The sequence below is a fragment of the Camponotus floridanus genome, unplaced genomic scaffold, assembly GCF_003227725.1.
Source record: "Camponotus floridanus strain SB8 unplaced genomic scaffold, Cflo_v7.5 scaffold4, whole genome shotgun sequence".
NCBI lineage: Eukaryota > Metazoa > Arthropoda > Insecta > Hymenoptera > Formicidae > Camponotus > Camponotus floridanus.
This window is the reverse complement of record NW_020229547.1, coordinates 2,077,501-2,094,976: the sequence shown is the minus strand read 5'-3', so window position 1 is coordinate 2,094,976 and position 17,476 is coordinate 2,077,501. Positions and strand designations below refer to the sequence as shown.

Sequence of the window (17,476 nt, the reverse complement as noted above, 5' to 3'; positions counted from 1 at the left end):
GTCAAAATAAAATGTGACGTTTCTGAAGTAAAATCAAATTTATTCATCTCTTGCTAGCATTTTGTACACTCAGATTCTCTCTTTCTCTTTCTCTCTTTTTGATGCTCTATTTCTTTAATATTTCTTTATATTTCTTTAAATTTCTTGTATTTCTTTATTTAATTTTCTTTATTTAATTTCTCTATTTAATTCTTAATTCTTTAACTCTTAATTTATTTCTTTATTTGATTAATTCTCTTTTTATGCTTGCATTTTACATTATTTCACATTTATTATATGGACACATTTATTTTTTTTCCTTTAAAATGGCAAGAAAACAATGGAAGAGTAAAAAAATAACAAAAATTTAATTTTATAGATATAATATAAAAAAAAATTTTATTTAATAAAAAATGATCATAAATATATCGTTTTTATAACTTGTTTTATTTTAAAATATCTAGTCGCTGTTGAAAGAGTGAAAAAGAAAGAGAAAAATAAACTATACTTCTATACTTCTATTTATAGACATTCTCATATATACTCATGTATATATCCATGAATTCTACGTTTATCGAATGTTTACAGTCTATCTCTATTTTTGCATGTGATGACGTTTGCAGGAAATTAAACGTCAAATAAAAATATAAGTCGATATCCATAATCCATTCTTATATTCAAGAGATCGTCTCAATAATTTTAAGATGTTACAATGACAGAGCTCATTAACGTTTTAAAGTCTTATTTAAGAGTTAAGTCTTGAAATAAGGAAATAGTTGATAGAAATGTGCAATTTTTTATTTTTAAAGAAAATTTTTCAATACAATGACAAAATTTTTTAAGCTTTTGATTACTCTTAAAAGTGTTAGTTTCTAAATTTCAGAAAACTTTTTATTTTATTTTATTTTATTTTATTCATTTTTAACATATTAATGCACCTTGTACATATTACTTGAAATTTATTTTTAAGTTTTGGAGTTTTAATATATATAGTAAAATATATTTACAAAAATATGATTTAATATACAAGATTTAAATCATAATAGCTACTGAATATGTAAAATAAGATTATATTTTTTTGTTATAAGTCAGAATAGAATTTTATTTATAATGTTTTTGTAAAAATGTTAGAAAAACTGTTTTGACAATTGGTTCTAAATTGCAATATATCGATTTTTAACAATGATATGGGTATTAAAAATAAATTTCAATTTTGTTTTCTAGGAAAGACAAAAACAGGAAGACTTATCTCTAAGACGATTCTCGTGTGCAAGAGCTATCTATTGAACAAATTAATGCTTGCTTTTACGAAGCTTACGAGATTAAAGTACATAATTATTTATACTTATCTGGTGGATTGTGACATTATATAATTTGCAAGTCATATGTAAAACTGCAGTACATGGATTTTTTTGTATCTTGTCTAATCTATATAGAAAACATATTTAATAAATTGAACAAATATAAAATAATAAAATTTTAACAAGAGTTGTCAAGAAACTATTAATCAATTTTATTGTTCTAATCATAAGTTCCTGTTTTATCAACTTTTTTTCTTTGATTTTTTTTGTTTTATAAATATTCCACTGCTATATACACACATATACACTTCATATTTTTTATTTAAAATAATGTCTATAAATAACATTGATAAAAGTCTCAATTTTTTAAATAAAGAATAATAATGAGAAGATGAGAGAAGAGGAAAAGAAGAGAGAAAACCATCCATTTTCTAGAAGTAACTATTCGTAAACAAGATTGTAGTTCAGTTTGAAATAAATATACGGTATATGTGCACACTCAAATGATATTTCCGGTGTGCAAGAGATTACATGATTGCACACATATTTGCAGTAACGATAAATACATCGGAAATAAATGCAAAGACGGCCATAAATTAAGAAGACTTATATAGAATTGTTAAAAAAATTGATTTTTCTTTTACACATATATATATTTTTTTAAATTATTTAAATATTCTGGAAAAAGCTTATCAGAGAAATAATTAACGAGTTGAATATTTACTATACAGGTTGAATATTATATTTATTTTCATCAAAACGTAATAAAAATTTTTAAAAATTCATCAATTTTGGACGTTTTTCATAAAAATTTCACGAGCAAAATAAATATTTGAAACAAAAAGTTATTTTAACAAGAACAGTTTTAATGCAACAATTTAGCAAAATAATCTGTTATATAAATACATGCTTATTAAATGTTATGATAAGATATTAAAAACATTGAGATAGAGATTTTAGAAACATTGAACATTGATATCATGAAAATGTTAGTATTGGCAGAAATTCTTCTACAAATATATTACTAAGAAGTCAAGAAATATTAAATTTATTAAATTACAAGTGCAAAATGCGATATGCAAAACAGGAATCTATAGCAAAATATATTCAAAGAGCGAAGGCTAATGATGTTTGTAAAAAAAACATGCTCAGAAAATATATTAGTTAGAAATAAATTGAAAAAAAATTTCAAAAAGACTCTCCAAGACAAATATTATAGATTTATGATAATTCAATTTACGATAATAAAAGCTAAAAAAAGAATCTGATGTATTTAATTTGTTGTGTAATAACGTAATTATTTCATAAAATAAGTTTAATATTATTTTTTTCTAATTAAATTTAGTGTCTTTAGAATTTCTTTACAAAAGATCTTCCTTTAATATAGAAAATAGCACAAACTAATTAAAAAACTTTAATTACGTTTTTACAAAACTGCGTATTTGTAAAATAATGAAACATGAATTATGTATCTTCCGAGAAGAGATAAAATTCATGAGCACGCGCGGTTTATCCTCCTTATCCGGTACATTAAATCATGATCGGACGAATTGATATGAAACTTTTAGCATTTGTTATACTTTAAAATCACAGATTTTCGTGTAGCACATCTTATCGTATTTTCGTAAATCCATCGATTATTTCAAATAACGTTAGTCACGTAGCGAATTGCTAAGCTATTCGTATTAAATCGTTTGCTTCAAGTAATCGAAATCTTTTTTTAGAAAGGAAATATCGTTTAACGCATATGTTATTTCTAAGAGCAAACAATGACAATTCATTCTTTGATTACTCATTGCTTGTCAGAAAGACTAAAGTGGATTAGATAATAGAAAAAATATATATATGTATACATATACTTTATCTAAGTCATTCGATAATGCCAAAATGTAATTGCCTGAATTAGAGATAGTGTCTAATAATATCTATATAATGTTTAAGATTATAAACTGTTATACAAAATAAATTACTGCTAATTGTTTTTAACTTATCAATTTTTTATAATAATTTAGTTCTTTAATCATCATAAAAGCTACAATATTATAGATAAAAGTAAGGCGGAATATTTTATAATTTATCGATAATTTCAAAGTTTGATGGCATTTATTTTAAAAATGAAAGATATTATTACGTAATTTTTTCACGACTAAAAATTAGAAAAGTTATAGAAAATAAACTCGTTTTAATTATTTTAATCCATTTATTTTTTAAGAACAATTAATTTTTTTATTATATTTATTATTGTTATTTTTGAGTGATTTACTTTAAAAATAAAAATCCAAGTTTGGAACAATGAGATGCGAGCGAGTGCAAATTAAACGGAATATATATATCAGAAATATTAACATGATTTATATGAAAGTCGAATTTTTATGTAATTTCATCGATTATAATTTATTATATATCTTTATGTCGCATGTATATCAATGACATTATAATTTCAAATATGCCAATTACACGAGTTAATCAAATAATATTTGACATGTACTTCTACATAAAAATCGAGAAGAATATTCTCAAGTATTTTCTTCTAATAGAAGAAAGTTCAAGTTGCTGTCCTTGGATAAGAAAATTAGACGTGTTAGCATTCGTGTCCTTTGTTCACACTGTATTTTTTGTGCATTTCTTTCCAAGAGAGTCACTTTTCCTTATCCTGAAATTAATACAGCATCAATTGGCATGTACATTGTACATACATATACAGATAACAGAAAGAACCGTCATCTCTTTTCTTATATTATTCTCTCTCTCTCTCTCTCTCTCTCTCTCTCTCTCTCTCTCTCTATGAGAACTTCCTAGTAAAAAAACGCAAGTAAACACATGATTGGCTATCGAGTAGAAAATTTTTCAGGACTCTAAAAATTTCCTATTCGACAGTCAATTGCACGATCACGTTGCCTGTCTGTGTTTCTTTGCCGGAAGGCTTTTTGTATCTCCCGCGTGCTCCATGCTCGATAAGTCGATCGAGCGCCGCCGAATGGCGCTGCGAGCGAGCTCGATGACGGAGCTCTACGCCATTACGCGCTGTGGTGGCAGTTGCGGTTGAGACGGCGGTTCGAGTGGTCGTTGTTTTGCACGGTGCGCGAATCACGAACATCCTCGGGGAGCAGAGATTGCGCGCGAGTGCAAACGGGATACGATATTCATCGTGGCGTTTCACGGCGATAATCATTTCGTGATTGACGTTCTATCGCTCGTTCAGCGGAAAGTCGAGCCGCCCGAAGGTTAGAAGGCGGCAGTATCCGATAACGATTAACGTACGCGTAGAAGGAAACGAATTCCGGGCGTGACGCATCTCGCGGTTAGTGTTAATCGCCGCGCGCGATGCACAGGACTAGTGTAACGGCCGTGAATTGCCTTCGTCGTCGGACTTTGACAGGTGCGGTCGTGACCATGTACGACAGCGGTGTACTCTGGCCTCTGTTGCTGCTACTGTTGACCTTGTCTAGCTTCGCGAGTCCGGTGAGCGATAATAATGTATACATACATATATACATGCATATGTAGGCTACGGGCCGATATACCTGCGCCGCGTCCTTTTTGCGACGCTCAAGTTCTACGTGTTCCGCGCGTGCGTCAAATCTCCTCTCATTTCCTCCCTCGCCCCTTCTCAGACGATATGTATCTTCTCTTCTCTTCGTATCTTTCATTGCACGCGTACACATATACCACGTACACATGTACACACGTGTAACAAGCGTGCCTATGTATCTGTTTGTTGTATTTGTGCGTACGTTGCATTGTTCATACCCTGGCAATAGGGAGAATTTAGGTGCGCGAGCGCGCCGCGTGACGTCACGTCGGCTGATCGCCGTGAAAGCCAGTCGTCGTCCTGTTATGTATGTCCGTAGGATTTATTAAATTTAATTATGCTGCTTTCGCGGCGGCGAGAGATTTGCCGTCTTGATGATACACACGAATTGTTTATTGGGTCAAGGACTGCGAAAAATATTTTTTTTTAATTTTTTTATCGACTCGTAAATCCCTCGATATCGATAAGCGATGATTACTCGGTTGCGAGACGTCATCTGGCCTCGCGTCTAAATTCTTGCCTTGGGGCGATGCGAAAAATATGTAATTCTTGGAACACCTTGGTCCAATTATCATCAAGTCGCAATGTCGTTTTACACTCACATACGTTTTTTGCTGTCTTTCGTCTCAGATCCATGATTAATGTAGGTAATCGTAACGCGAAAAAAAGAGCAACATTGAATCAGTCGCGAGTGATTAAGCGCTAGACGACGTGAGCGATGATTGATCGTTTCATGTCAAGAAAGAGCGCGACTTAATGCGACATAAAGCGCCGCTTATTCAATAACTTTATTATTCTCTGCTGCAATTTGTCTAAATTTTCAATAATATAAAATAGAAATATATATTTATTTTTTTTAATTAAAAAGAAAATTTTTTCAAATTCATGTAGATAAAAGAATATATATATATATTTTTTTTATTTATTATTATTTTTTATTTATTTTTAAAATAAATCTTTTTAATGTATTTCAAATAAATATGAGAGAGCTTTGGATTAAATATTTTACACTTTATTAAAAAAAAGTAAAATAAACTTTTTTTCTTAAATATATTCTTAAGTACATAAAATGAAATTAAAATTCCATGAGAATGAGTATATTTTTATAAAGTTCTATATATCTTAGGAATTTGATTCTCTCCACGAGGCATGATATGACTACTTATCAATATTTAATTAACATGTCTATTATGAAATATCATTCATTCATGTCATTCCGTTATATTCATCTGATTTCATTGAATAATTATTTTCGTATTATAATGTAAAATAAAGAAAGGAAAATAGACAAGCATAGGATCAAGAATAATGTTAATCAAGAATTATGTTAATATTGTTATTATCAACAATATATATTCTGCTCAGATATTTTCTTTGAGATAAAAAGCACATTTATGTGTATCATCAGTACATTCATTAAGACTTATCCAAACGCATTCTTACACTGTCGTGTAATGAATGTGAAAATGATCGATAAATGATTGGTAAACACATACATTACGTGCAATTATGCAAGCCAAATCCGACGCAAAAAAGGGAAACTTCAGATAATAAATTTCTCTCATTTCGAATGATAAAATGTAAATTATGCGATTTTTTTGTACGTATTATCACGTGCAAACGATTCGAGAATGTTTATAAAGACGGTTAGCAACGCTTTCTTAGCTTCGTGCCGCTCATAATACAAAGTATAAACGCCCATTGCGTGACTTATATGATTCCTTATAAACGCATGACTCATTCGAAGCTGATATGGGGTGTCATTTTATCATGTAATACGAGATACGATAAATGCCATTTTTTAAATACTTTTTTTAATACTTTTATATATTTATACAAGCTTTTTCCTCCTTCCTCTAAACTTAAATAAGCGTCTAATAGATAAAATATAATAATTATATATATATATATATATATATATATATATAAATTGATATATAAATCAGTTATTATTTATACAAAAGTTATGGGAAATGTCATTATAAAATGATTATTACAAATTTTGCTCCGAAAGTAAGATAAATGGCTTTTTTCTGAGCAAATTTTTTTAAAAATCAATAATTTTACAAAAAAATATTTGCGAAATATTAAACAAATTTAATTTCTTTATGTTTAAGTGTTATAATAAATTTTGTTAAATATATATTTATTTTGCTACACAAATATATAAATAATATACTTTTTCTCTTCTTAGAAAACTTAGTTTTTCAATTTTTCTTTTCTATTAACTAGAATATATTTATTATAAATAAAATTAAAATAATTATATACATATATATATATATATATATATATATATATATAACTTAGAAAAAACAAACCATCTTGCTTTTGGAGCAATATTTGTAATAATAATTTATAATATTTTATAATATTTCTCAATTTCTCTTTTGTATAAATAATAACTAATTATATATTAATTTTTATTTTAATATATCTATATAATTATATTTTATCTATTTTATTTATCTATTACATTATTTCATAACCTGAAACAGACGTTTATGTGAATTAGATTATATTTAGATTTGAATTATATTTAGAAAAAGAAGAAAAATAAGTTTATATATATATATATATATATATATATATATATATATTGTTTCAATTAAATAAAGTTAATTAAATATGTTATCATGTTATATCATATAATTTTAAATTATAAATTAGATAAAGCAGTATTAATATTACATAATCGTCATTAATTATATATGTTTGTGTAAGAATATCTCGTGTAAAACACGAAATGTTATTTCTCTTTGTAGAGTTCTTCATACGATGCTCTGCTTTAAATTAAGTGAATTAAATCATTAATTCAGCTCATTGCTTCAAATAAATCCCATATATAAGCTTTAATAGTCACAGGTCATGAAGAACTCAATTAGGAAACATTTCGTGCAATATTTTATATCTTTATATGCGCCTTGTATAAGCGCAGTTATACATCAAGTGACGTATATAATATTAATATTTAGTAACAAATCTTATAAGATGAATTTTAGAACATTATTTTTTTTAATATATATTTTTTAATATATGCTTAAAAATGAAAGTTTAAAAATATTTTTTATTTCCAAACAGGTCGCCAGTGATAATAGTAGTCATTGTATATGGTATGGAGAATGTTATAAGGATGCAGCTCAGCACAAAAAGAATTGTTTTTATAATGGCACGGCGAAACCATTGGATTCCGAGGGACAGAAATTATTGGCTAAGCATTGTCCACATTTGTTGGTGGATGATGGCACGGGAATTAATACTTGCTGCGACACGAATCAACTTACAACATTGGATGCAAATATCAAGCTTGCATCCAACTTTTTAAAAAGATGCCCTAGTTGCTTAGATAATTTAGCAAAGCACTTTTGCGATTTCACATGCGCTACTAACCAAAGCAAATTTATCAATGTTACGGAGAAAGGCGAAGCAAGCGGTAATTATATGCATATATTGATATTTTGTTTCATTAATTTGACACTTGAAATAGAATATTTTCTACCAACACTGCTCAATATGCGATTTTATGATTTTGATTTCCTTTTTCCAGGTAAAGAATATGTTAATGGGATAGATGTATTCATAACAAATAAGTATCTTGAAGGAACGTTTAACTCGTGCAATAAAGTATCAGTGCCGAGCACAGGCCAGTTAGCACTAGATCTAATGTGTGGAGAATGGGGTGCAAGTAGATGCACTCCTTTAAAATGGTTCCACTATATGGGCGATGCGGAGAATAATATCTATGTACCTTTCCAAATTACATATAAAAATACTGATGAACCTGTTGGCTCCTTTATACCATTAGATCCTCTAATCACGCCATGCAGTAAGGCGCTAAACGTTAGTATTATTTTTAGAGAGATATGCAATATATTTTTTAAAAATTATACGGAATACACACACACTACACACACACACACACTATATATATATATATATATATATATATATATATATATATATTTCAAATGTTCTCTTTTGAGCTTGTTAGATTTATTAACGCTGTAAAGATCTAAATATGCTAATAAGCAAGGTGGTTACTACATTCCTTTTGTAAAGACTTTTTTAACTAGAGCAATGAGTCACTTTCTTATTAGTATCACACAATCAAGTTCTTTAAATAATTATTATATTTCATGTTATACAAATGCAAGTAAGAAAATAAGCAGCAATTATTGAAATATACATTCTAAAAAAGATAGGAATCATTTAATTGGATTGATTTTGTTAAGTAACAGATGTTTTTATCTTGTTCGACAGATTTTTATTATTATCTTGTTCGACATTGGAAGAATAATAATTTAATTGTATATTCATATAATAGTTAAGAAGAAAACAAGTTGGTCTAGTTGTTAATTTAATGACATACATTTTTAATGTATATTTTTTAATGAAGTGCATAAAAATTAAGTATTATTACATTTTTCATAATCGAAAAATAAGAATATTTGAATTATTTTTCTGTATTTGATAAATAATATATAAAAATCTTATAAACAATTTATAGAATTTTAAGAGAATTAAATATGCAGAAAGAATTTTTTTTCAAGATTATTATTTTCAGAATGTTTAAACATGTAATTTTCTAACATAGAAAAATATGTTGCTGTATTTTTTTATATTTGATAATTAACACATCTAATATATTACTTAATTTTTATTTATATAAATATGTTAAAACACTAAAAAATATTCAAATTATTTGTATTTCTATACATTATTAATAGAAAGAGAAAGAGAGAAAGCAGAAATTTATAAAAATTAATTTAAATAATATTTGAATATTTTATTTTTAGTGCATTTTATTTCATTATGTTGTTATTATTTGTGCATTAAAACACATAAAGACATTTGAAACGCATAATAACATGATTAACTAAACCATTTTTTATAAGACATGAATAAAATGTACAAAAGATAAATATGAAATAATGAGAAATATGTATTTAATTTTTTTTGTAGAAAAATACTCCAGCTTGCAGTTGTGTTGATTGTGAACAAAGTTGTCCAACACCACCACCGGTGCCTCCACTTCCAAAACCATTCTCAATATTCGGTTACGATGGTTACCAAGTTATAATGACAATTATTTTTGTATGTGGCACTTGCCTTTTCCTCCTATTAGTAATGTGTTTCAGCCATAGAAAACGTATAGGTAAGTTTTACTTCGTTTTATGCATATTAAGAAAATATATATCTTGACTTTATGTATATATATATATATATATATATATATATATATATAAAAAGATTATTAGATTTTGTTGCAACATAAGCTATGTAAATGAAAAATGGAGTGTGCCTTTATTCAATTTTGAATTTTTTTACCTATATTTTGCATATATTATTTATTTTTGATAATTTATTGAATTTATGTAGTTAATTATTAATTAACTAATGTTATATTTTTGATTATTGATCACATTTCTAAATAAATACATGAAGGGATAATAAAAGAGACGCGCGCGAAATCATAGAGTTCATTGTGTGATTAACTTTTTTGTAATAATTATATTTAGATATATCTTCTATTGTTGCTATTTATCTTTTAATTGTGGGTTTTTTCTCTGTATTTGTTTAACATGTTTTATTTGTCTTATTATTTAAATCTGAGGAAAAAGCATGTATAATACCTCATTAATTTCTTGTTTTTTCTTCATCTTTTTCCTTTTTCTTTTTTATAAAAAACGAATATTACTTTTGTGAGAAACGTTAGGACAATTCAGAATTGTAGTGATTACTCTCCTATACATTTGTAATCGTGCAAACGCATTTATGAATTATTGCAGTAATAATTATTTTCAATGCTATATAAAATATTTATATATTTATATAAAATATTTAAAGAAGAGGTATTATATATCAATTGAAACTTGCCTGCAAAAAATCAAATTTTGTTTACGTTCTTATAACGAATTATTTATTATTATAACGAAATTTTTTTTTGTCTCATTCAATATTTGATGTATTTGTAAATCATAACACATGAGAATTCTTTCTGCAAATGTTGATGTTAACGTTTGATACTAACTCTAATTATTTGTTTACTCTATTCTTTGAACTAATATATATTTAATAATTCAATCATTTAGATTCTAAGTGATTTATCAAATATTTATGTGCGAATGGAATATTTTTTGTATACTGACTAGTTAATGCGCGTAAATGATACTTATGTATATGAGAGAAAAATATTTGACAAGTTGTGTATGTATGGTGTGCGCGTATGTATAGTTGCACGAGGGGAGGAGGTAGGAAGACAGGTGGGTAGACGGCTAGCTGCCGGATTACACCCAGGAGATGGTGCTCGTATTGCCCTTGCCGCTGACCAAGAAGACAGCCCACTTCAGTCTAAGCGTTCCAGTAGGTTTTTTCGATTCTAAAATCTTCGATGTTCGCAATTGTAATCGTTTATTACGTTCTTGTTTCGTATTTTTCTTCTTGTTTTTTTTTGCTTTTATCGCTTCGTTTATTTCTTTGTTTCTTTCGCTTTTTTTGTTTCTAGCGCTGCAGATTATTCCTGCCACTGGATGTCATTTGTGCATTAAATAATTTTTCTTCAAGAACATTTGCACTTTTAGATTTATCAAACTTAGTTTTAGCTATAGCATTAAGTTCTTTAACTTGTGTATCTCTTTTCACTGTAACAATATGCAAGATTACATATTCACACGCATGCGTTGTAGCGAATTTTTATTTGTTAACTGCACAATTGCATTAAAGATTCAAAAGCTTAAGAACAAAATAAATATTTGAACAAGTTTGAAGCATGGTTGGCAAAAATTGTAGAAAAAGCATGCAATGAGATTGTTGTATTAATATTGTATTACATTGCATGAAAATATTTTATTAAAATTTGAGGCAAAATCGATGCTTGTTTTCATAAAAAAAATTTTTATCGAGAATATTTTTAAACTTCAAAAACAAAAAAGAAAGAGAAGATGTATATAAAATTTTTTTAACACTTGATTAGAAATATTTATATAAATACTCTCTTACTCACAAAAATTGTGTTGTGCAAGTATTTTGTATTTGTATTTCTTTTATATTAAATTAAGTCGTTTTTACAAGTCTTAGTATTGCATGTGTATAATAGGGCGATAAATATTGCTTTTAATGAATTAGTGAAATATGTCGTTTAATTAAATGAACTTAATATAGAAAGATTTTCCTACGACAGCATTGGAAAATGATTTTAAGAAAAGTGAATTAGCAAAATAAATAGAAATTACTTAATTTCGATATGCGAATTTAACAAAAATAAAAGATACTGTCTCTAAAATAATGAAAAGCATGTTGCAAGTATGTTGTACAGAATTGTTTTATTTATTTTCTATTTTTTACAAAGTTATAATAAAATTTAATCTATCTCTAATGTTGTTAAGGAGATCTTAAACTTACTCTTTAACACTTAGTTATAGCAAAAATTCTGTATAACTCTATATTAGTTTTGATAAGAGCTATTTTATAATTATACATAATTTAACATTAGAGACATTAATTCTAATAATTAAAAAATACTAATTCTTTATATTTTTAAATTAATTTTAATTAAATCCTTCTTATCTTAAATAATTTTATCTTTTTCTTATATATATGTGTAATACAATAAAATATTATTCCAGTGCTGTTTATTATAATTATATTTAAGACATTTTATTGTCAATCTTATATATGTATATTATTTATTTTAGGAATCGGTATTTTTCTTTATTCTTTGCTGTTTTATGAAGCTGATTATTTGCAATATTATTGTATTAATTATAAATTATGAAATACTAGATATTTAGTAACATACTCAAGATTGAAACAAAATGCTTAATCAAATGTTTATTTATAAATAGGAATTTGTTGCATTTGATATGTATGTTTATAGGCGTCATATCAACCGACGAATTACCAAGTGGATTTGACGAAGAACAATCCACTTTCATTGAGAAGCTTGGAGCAGGTACTGACAAATTTTTGCAAGAATTCTTCTGCAAATGGGGAACGTGTAAGTAAAATATTGTTTTTATATTCTACATTTTATGTAGAATAATTTTTAGAATAGTCTTAGTTATATGCACAAAGCTTTTTTTACATTATGATATTGTATTAATGACTAATGGTTTTGTTACAGTTTGCGCTTCTCGGCCTTGGTTAATACTTTTCCTTGGCTTCCTATTGATCGTTGCTTTAGGACATGGCATAAAATATATGCAAGTTACTACAGATCCTGTAGAACTGTGGGCATCTCCGCATTCCCGATCACGTGTCGAAAAGGAATATTTCGATAAACACTTTGAGCCCTTTTATCGAAACGAACAAATTATTATCACTTCTGTCGGCTTACCGAATGTATGTACTATTGAAATACATTAAGTTGTTACATGTTATGTTTATATTTTTGCTAGTTATATAAATCAATATAAAATGATTTATATTGATTTATATAACTGTATGTATTTTTCCAAATAAAGATAAACTACTGTGTAATTATTACTTATCATAAGACAGGAATAAATTATAGCTTTGATTTGATATGTATAATTATTTAATGTTAATTACAGATTGTGCACAACACTTCTAACGGACCAATCGTATTTGGACCTGTGTTTAATGATACTTTCCTAAAAACAGTCTTAGAATTGCAAGAAGGAATTAAGAATATAATTACTGCTAACAACTATACATTAGCGGATATATGTTTCGCTCCTTTAACTGGACCATTTACCGGACCGACAACAGTATCGCAATGTACTATTCAAAGTATTTGGGGTTATTGGCAAGATAGTTTAGAAAAGTTTGAGACTTCGGATGACGATAACAATTATACAGTCAACTATTTGGACCATTTCAGAGTTTGTTCGCAGTAAGTGATGACAAAAGAAAGCGCGCAATAATATTTACTTATTTATTTTGTTAGTCTATGTGATATGAAAAAATCCTTTAGCGATGTTATTAGCACCTTTTGTAGATCCTTCAGCACAAGTAAAAATTATTAATTAAGAAGCGCTAGAGTAACATATTACTAGTATTAATAGTATATAAAATATAGAACGTAATAGAACAGATAATAGAATATAGAATATAGTAATGAAATATATAATAAATTGTAACAATATATATATATAATTATTACAAGATAAAGATTAAGCTGGATTTAAAATTATTAGGATTTTATAAAGTGTTTAAATTTTTATATAAAGAAAAAATTAGTATTATTATTTGGAAAAACAAGTTATATTACTTGATTTACAAAATAAATTTATCTTAAATCAGTAACAATGAAAAAATTGAATATTGTAAAAAACAGTTTAGATTAGAATTGAGATAATTTAAAGAATATACAAGATAAAACAATTGATGTAACCATTAATGAAAAATATGCTTAAGAGGCAGATTGAATGTTTCTTAGATATATGTAAAACAGTATTTTATATATATATATATATATATATATATATATATATATATATAATGTACGTTTTATATTTATATTTTTGTACATCTTTCAGGAATGCATACAATCCTGAGTGTCTCGCGCCTTACGGCGGGCCTATAGAACCGGCAATCGCAGTAGGCGGATTTTTGTCTCCAGGACATGATCTTCATAATTCACCATATGAAAAGGCAACCGCTATAATCCTTACTTTTCTTGTAAACAATTATCACAATAAAGCCAAATTGCTTCCTGCTATGGAATGGGAAGAAAGGTAGACTTGCATTCGCAAAATTATTAAATTCGAGTCAGATTATATCATTCATATATCGTTCTTTCAATTTCAGTTTTATTAACTTTATGAAAAATTGGACTGCAACGAAAAAACCGGCATTTATGAACATTGCATTCACATCAGAACGATCTATCGAGGATGAACTGAATCGTGAATCAAAATCGGACATTGTAACTATTTTGGTATCATATGTCATCATGTTTGGATACATCGCAGTATCACTCGGCCAAATTAGATCATGCACTCGTCTTTTGGTGAGAATCTACATCATGTGATTGCTATGCCATTTTTGTTTTTTCGTCTTGCACAATTTTATATATAATCGATATTTGCTATATGATTTCAGTACGATTCCAAGATTACTCTTGGGCTTGGAGGTGTGCTCATAGTGCTGTTGTCTGTGATTTGCTCAGTCGGACTGTTTGGCTTCATTGGTGTACCAGCTACACTGATTATCATCGAGGTCATTCCGTTCTTGGTACTAGCGGTCGGAGTAGATAATATTTTTATTCTCGTTCAAACTCATCAGAGAGAGGGCAGACGCCCGAATGAATCGATTCAGGAACATATCGGACGTACACTGGGTCAAGTCGGTCCTAGTATGTTGCTTACTAGTGTATCGGAAAGCTGTTGCTTCTTTCTAGGTAAGTCGGTATGAAATATAGTGAAACTTGTACATATATTGAAAAATAAGAAAATGAGATTGTTTTCATAAATACGGATAAGTTATAATTTATTCTTTCTCTATTGATTTATAGGCAGCCTCTCTGATATGCCTGCTGTAAAAGCATTTGCTCTTTATGCTGGAATGGCTTTATTAGTGGACTTTATATTGCAAATTACATGTTTCGTCAGTCTCTTAGCTCTTGACACAATTCGGCATACGGTATGTATTTAAAATGGAAGAAATTTATTTTAAAAATTAAATTTGTTTTAAATTTATTAAAAATTTTTATATAATCATATATTTAACATTTCTTGTATACATTTTATGGAATAATATAATAGAGATATAGAATAAAATTTAATAGAATATTTTGTATATTTAATAGAAGTTCTCTTGTAAAAATTTAATTTTTATTACAACGAATTTTTGTTAATTATATATTCTATACAATTGTTACGTTTAATACATAAAGCGCATTTTTATCATTTTAGAACAACAGACTGGATGTATGTTGCTTTATACACTCCAAGCGTGATGATGGAGAAGAAGTAGTAGATGGAATATTGTATAAAATTTTCAAAGTTGCATATGTTCCGTTATTATTGCAAAAGTGGGTTCGCACGGCTGTGATGATTGTGTTTTTCGGTTGGCTTTGCAGCAGTATCGCTGTAATACCACACATCGAAATTGGCCTAGATCAAGAGCTCTCTATGCCTGAAGATAGTTTTGTGCTTAAATATTTCAAAGTACGAATAATTTAAAGCATCAATATTCGCGCTAGACATAAATTATAAAAAATACTAAATTTTACACTTCTTTTGCAGTTCTTAAATAATTATTTATCTATTGGACCACCGATGTATTTCGTTGTTAAAGATGGCCTAAATTATTCGGATACTAAAATGCAAAATCTTATTTGCGGTGGACAATATTGTAACAGTGATTCAGTATCAACTCAAATATTTACAGCATCCAAACAATCAAATAGGTATAATGCAAAAGTTTCATATATGAATTTACAACGTCTTTTTTGTTTTTGGATTTTATATAAAAATGTTCTTTTTTTTAGAACTTATATAGCTAAGCCTGCTTCGTCTTGGATGGATGATTATATCGATTGGTCTGGATTACCCGGTTGTTGCAGATATTTTCCTACGAATAATTCATTCTGTCCACATACTGGTACGTATTTTTGTATAAAAATGTTTTATATATTCGCGTATATACTTTACTTCATGTACTTTTGAATCGTAGATCGACAATGTCGTAGTTGCAATATCACTTTGAACAAATACAACAGACCGATGCCTATGGATTTCGACAAATATGTATCGTTCTTCCTGCAAGATAATCCCGATGAAACTTGCGCTAAAGGAGGTCATGCGGCTTACGGACATGGTGTAAATTACATGACCGATCCTAACACAGGGATGTCAACTGTTGGCGCTTCGTATTTTATGGCTTATCACACTATCCTCAAAACTTCAGCCGATTATTACGAATCGATGAGAGCAGCCAGAGTCGTAGCAGCTAATATTACAGATATGCTCAACTGTAACCTGCAACGTAAAAACACCACTGTGGAAGTTTTTCCATATAGTGTTTTCTATGTATTTTACGAGCAGTATTTGACCATGTGGCCTGATACATTGCAAAGTATAGGAATCTCATTGCTCGCTATATTTGTCGTTACTTTCTTGCTGATGGGTTTGGATATTTTCTCATCGCTAGTTGTTCTAATTACGATCACAATGATCGTCGTCAATATTGGCGGTTTGATGTATTGGTGGCATATAACTCTAAATGCGGTATCTCTAGTAAATCTTGTTATGGTAAGTTAATTGTTATAGAACAGCAAATATCTATTTGTGGTGTTATTAGTATTGGGACATTTTTTCATAATTTTGCATTTTACACACAATTCGAGTTTTTAAAATAATATATAAATGGAATACAATATATTTACATATCATAAATCAGTTGATAATTTTTTTCCTTTTACTTTCAATTATTTATTATCATCACATTTTTATAATAAATAATTTGCTTTTATTAGTATATTGGATAACGAAAAAAATTATTTATTAAAAATCGATAAATCGGTAATCGATATTGATGTTTGTTGCAGGCAGTTGGTATAGCTGTCGAATTTTGCAGTCATTTAGTGCATTCCTTTTCGGTATCAGTTCAAGCTACTAGAGTAGAAAGAGTTGCAGATGCGTTGACGAATATGGGAAGCTCAGTATTTAGCGGTATCACATTGACAAAGTTTGGTGGT

General features: G+C 28.0%; 1 protein-coding gene across 4 annotated transcripts in view; it reads left to right on the top strand.

Annotated features, from left to right (window-relative positions):
• Nucleotides 1–4,321: 4,321 nt before the first annotated feature.
• The window catches only part of LOC105252991 (NPC intracellular cholesterol transporter 1), a 20,414-nt gene continuing 7,259 nt past the window's right edge, over nucleotides 4,322–17,476 (top strand). For 3 of the 4 annotated variants that reach the window (XM_025411378.1, XM_025411380.1, XM_025411379.1), the window contains exons 1-17: nucleotides 4,322–4,742; nucleotides 7,894–8,245; nucleotides 8,360–8,652; nucleotides 9,775–9,967; nucleotides 11,047–11,175; nucleotides 12,689–12,808; nucleotides 12,935–13,152; nucleotides 13,365–13,666; nucleotides 14,313–14,510; nucleotides 14,584–14,785; nucleotides 14,878–15,175; nucleotides 15,290–15,417; nucleotides 15,690–15,944; nucleotides 16,023–16,186; nucleotides 16,268–16,380; nucleotides 16,453–17,030; nucleotides 17,327–17,476. The exon at nucleotides 17,327–17,476 is cut by the window's right edge and continues 39 nt beyond it. In XM_025411378.1, coding sequence (XP_025267163.1) covers nucleotides 4,605–4,742; nucleotides 7,894–8,245; nucleotides 8,360–8,652; nucleotides 9,775–9,967; nucleotides 11,047–11,175; nucleotides 12,689–12,808; nucleotides 12,935–13,152; nucleotides 13,365–13,666; nucleotides 14,313–14,510; nucleotides 14,584–14,785; nucleotides 14,878–15,175; nucleotides 15,290–15,417; nucleotides 15,690–15,944; nucleotides 16,023–16,186; nucleotides 16,268–16,380; nucleotides 16,453–17,030; nucleotides 17,327–17,476 — 3,831 coding nt within the window. In that variant the 5' untranslated portion in view covers nucleotides 4,322–4,604. The remainder of the gene's footprint in view (nucleotides 4,743–7,893; nucleotides 8,246–8,359; nucleotides 8,653–9,774; nucleotides 9,968–11,046; nucleotides 11,176–12,688; nucleotides 12,809–12,934; nucleotides 13,153–13,364; nucleotides 13,667–14,312; nucleotides 14,511–14,583; nucleotides 14,786–14,877; nucleotides 15,176–15,289; nucleotides 15,418–15,689; nucleotides 15,945–16,022; nucleotides 16,187–16,267; nucleotides 16,381–16,452; nucleotides 17,031–17,326) is intronic. The other variant, XM_025411381.1, reaches the window with a different exon arrangement.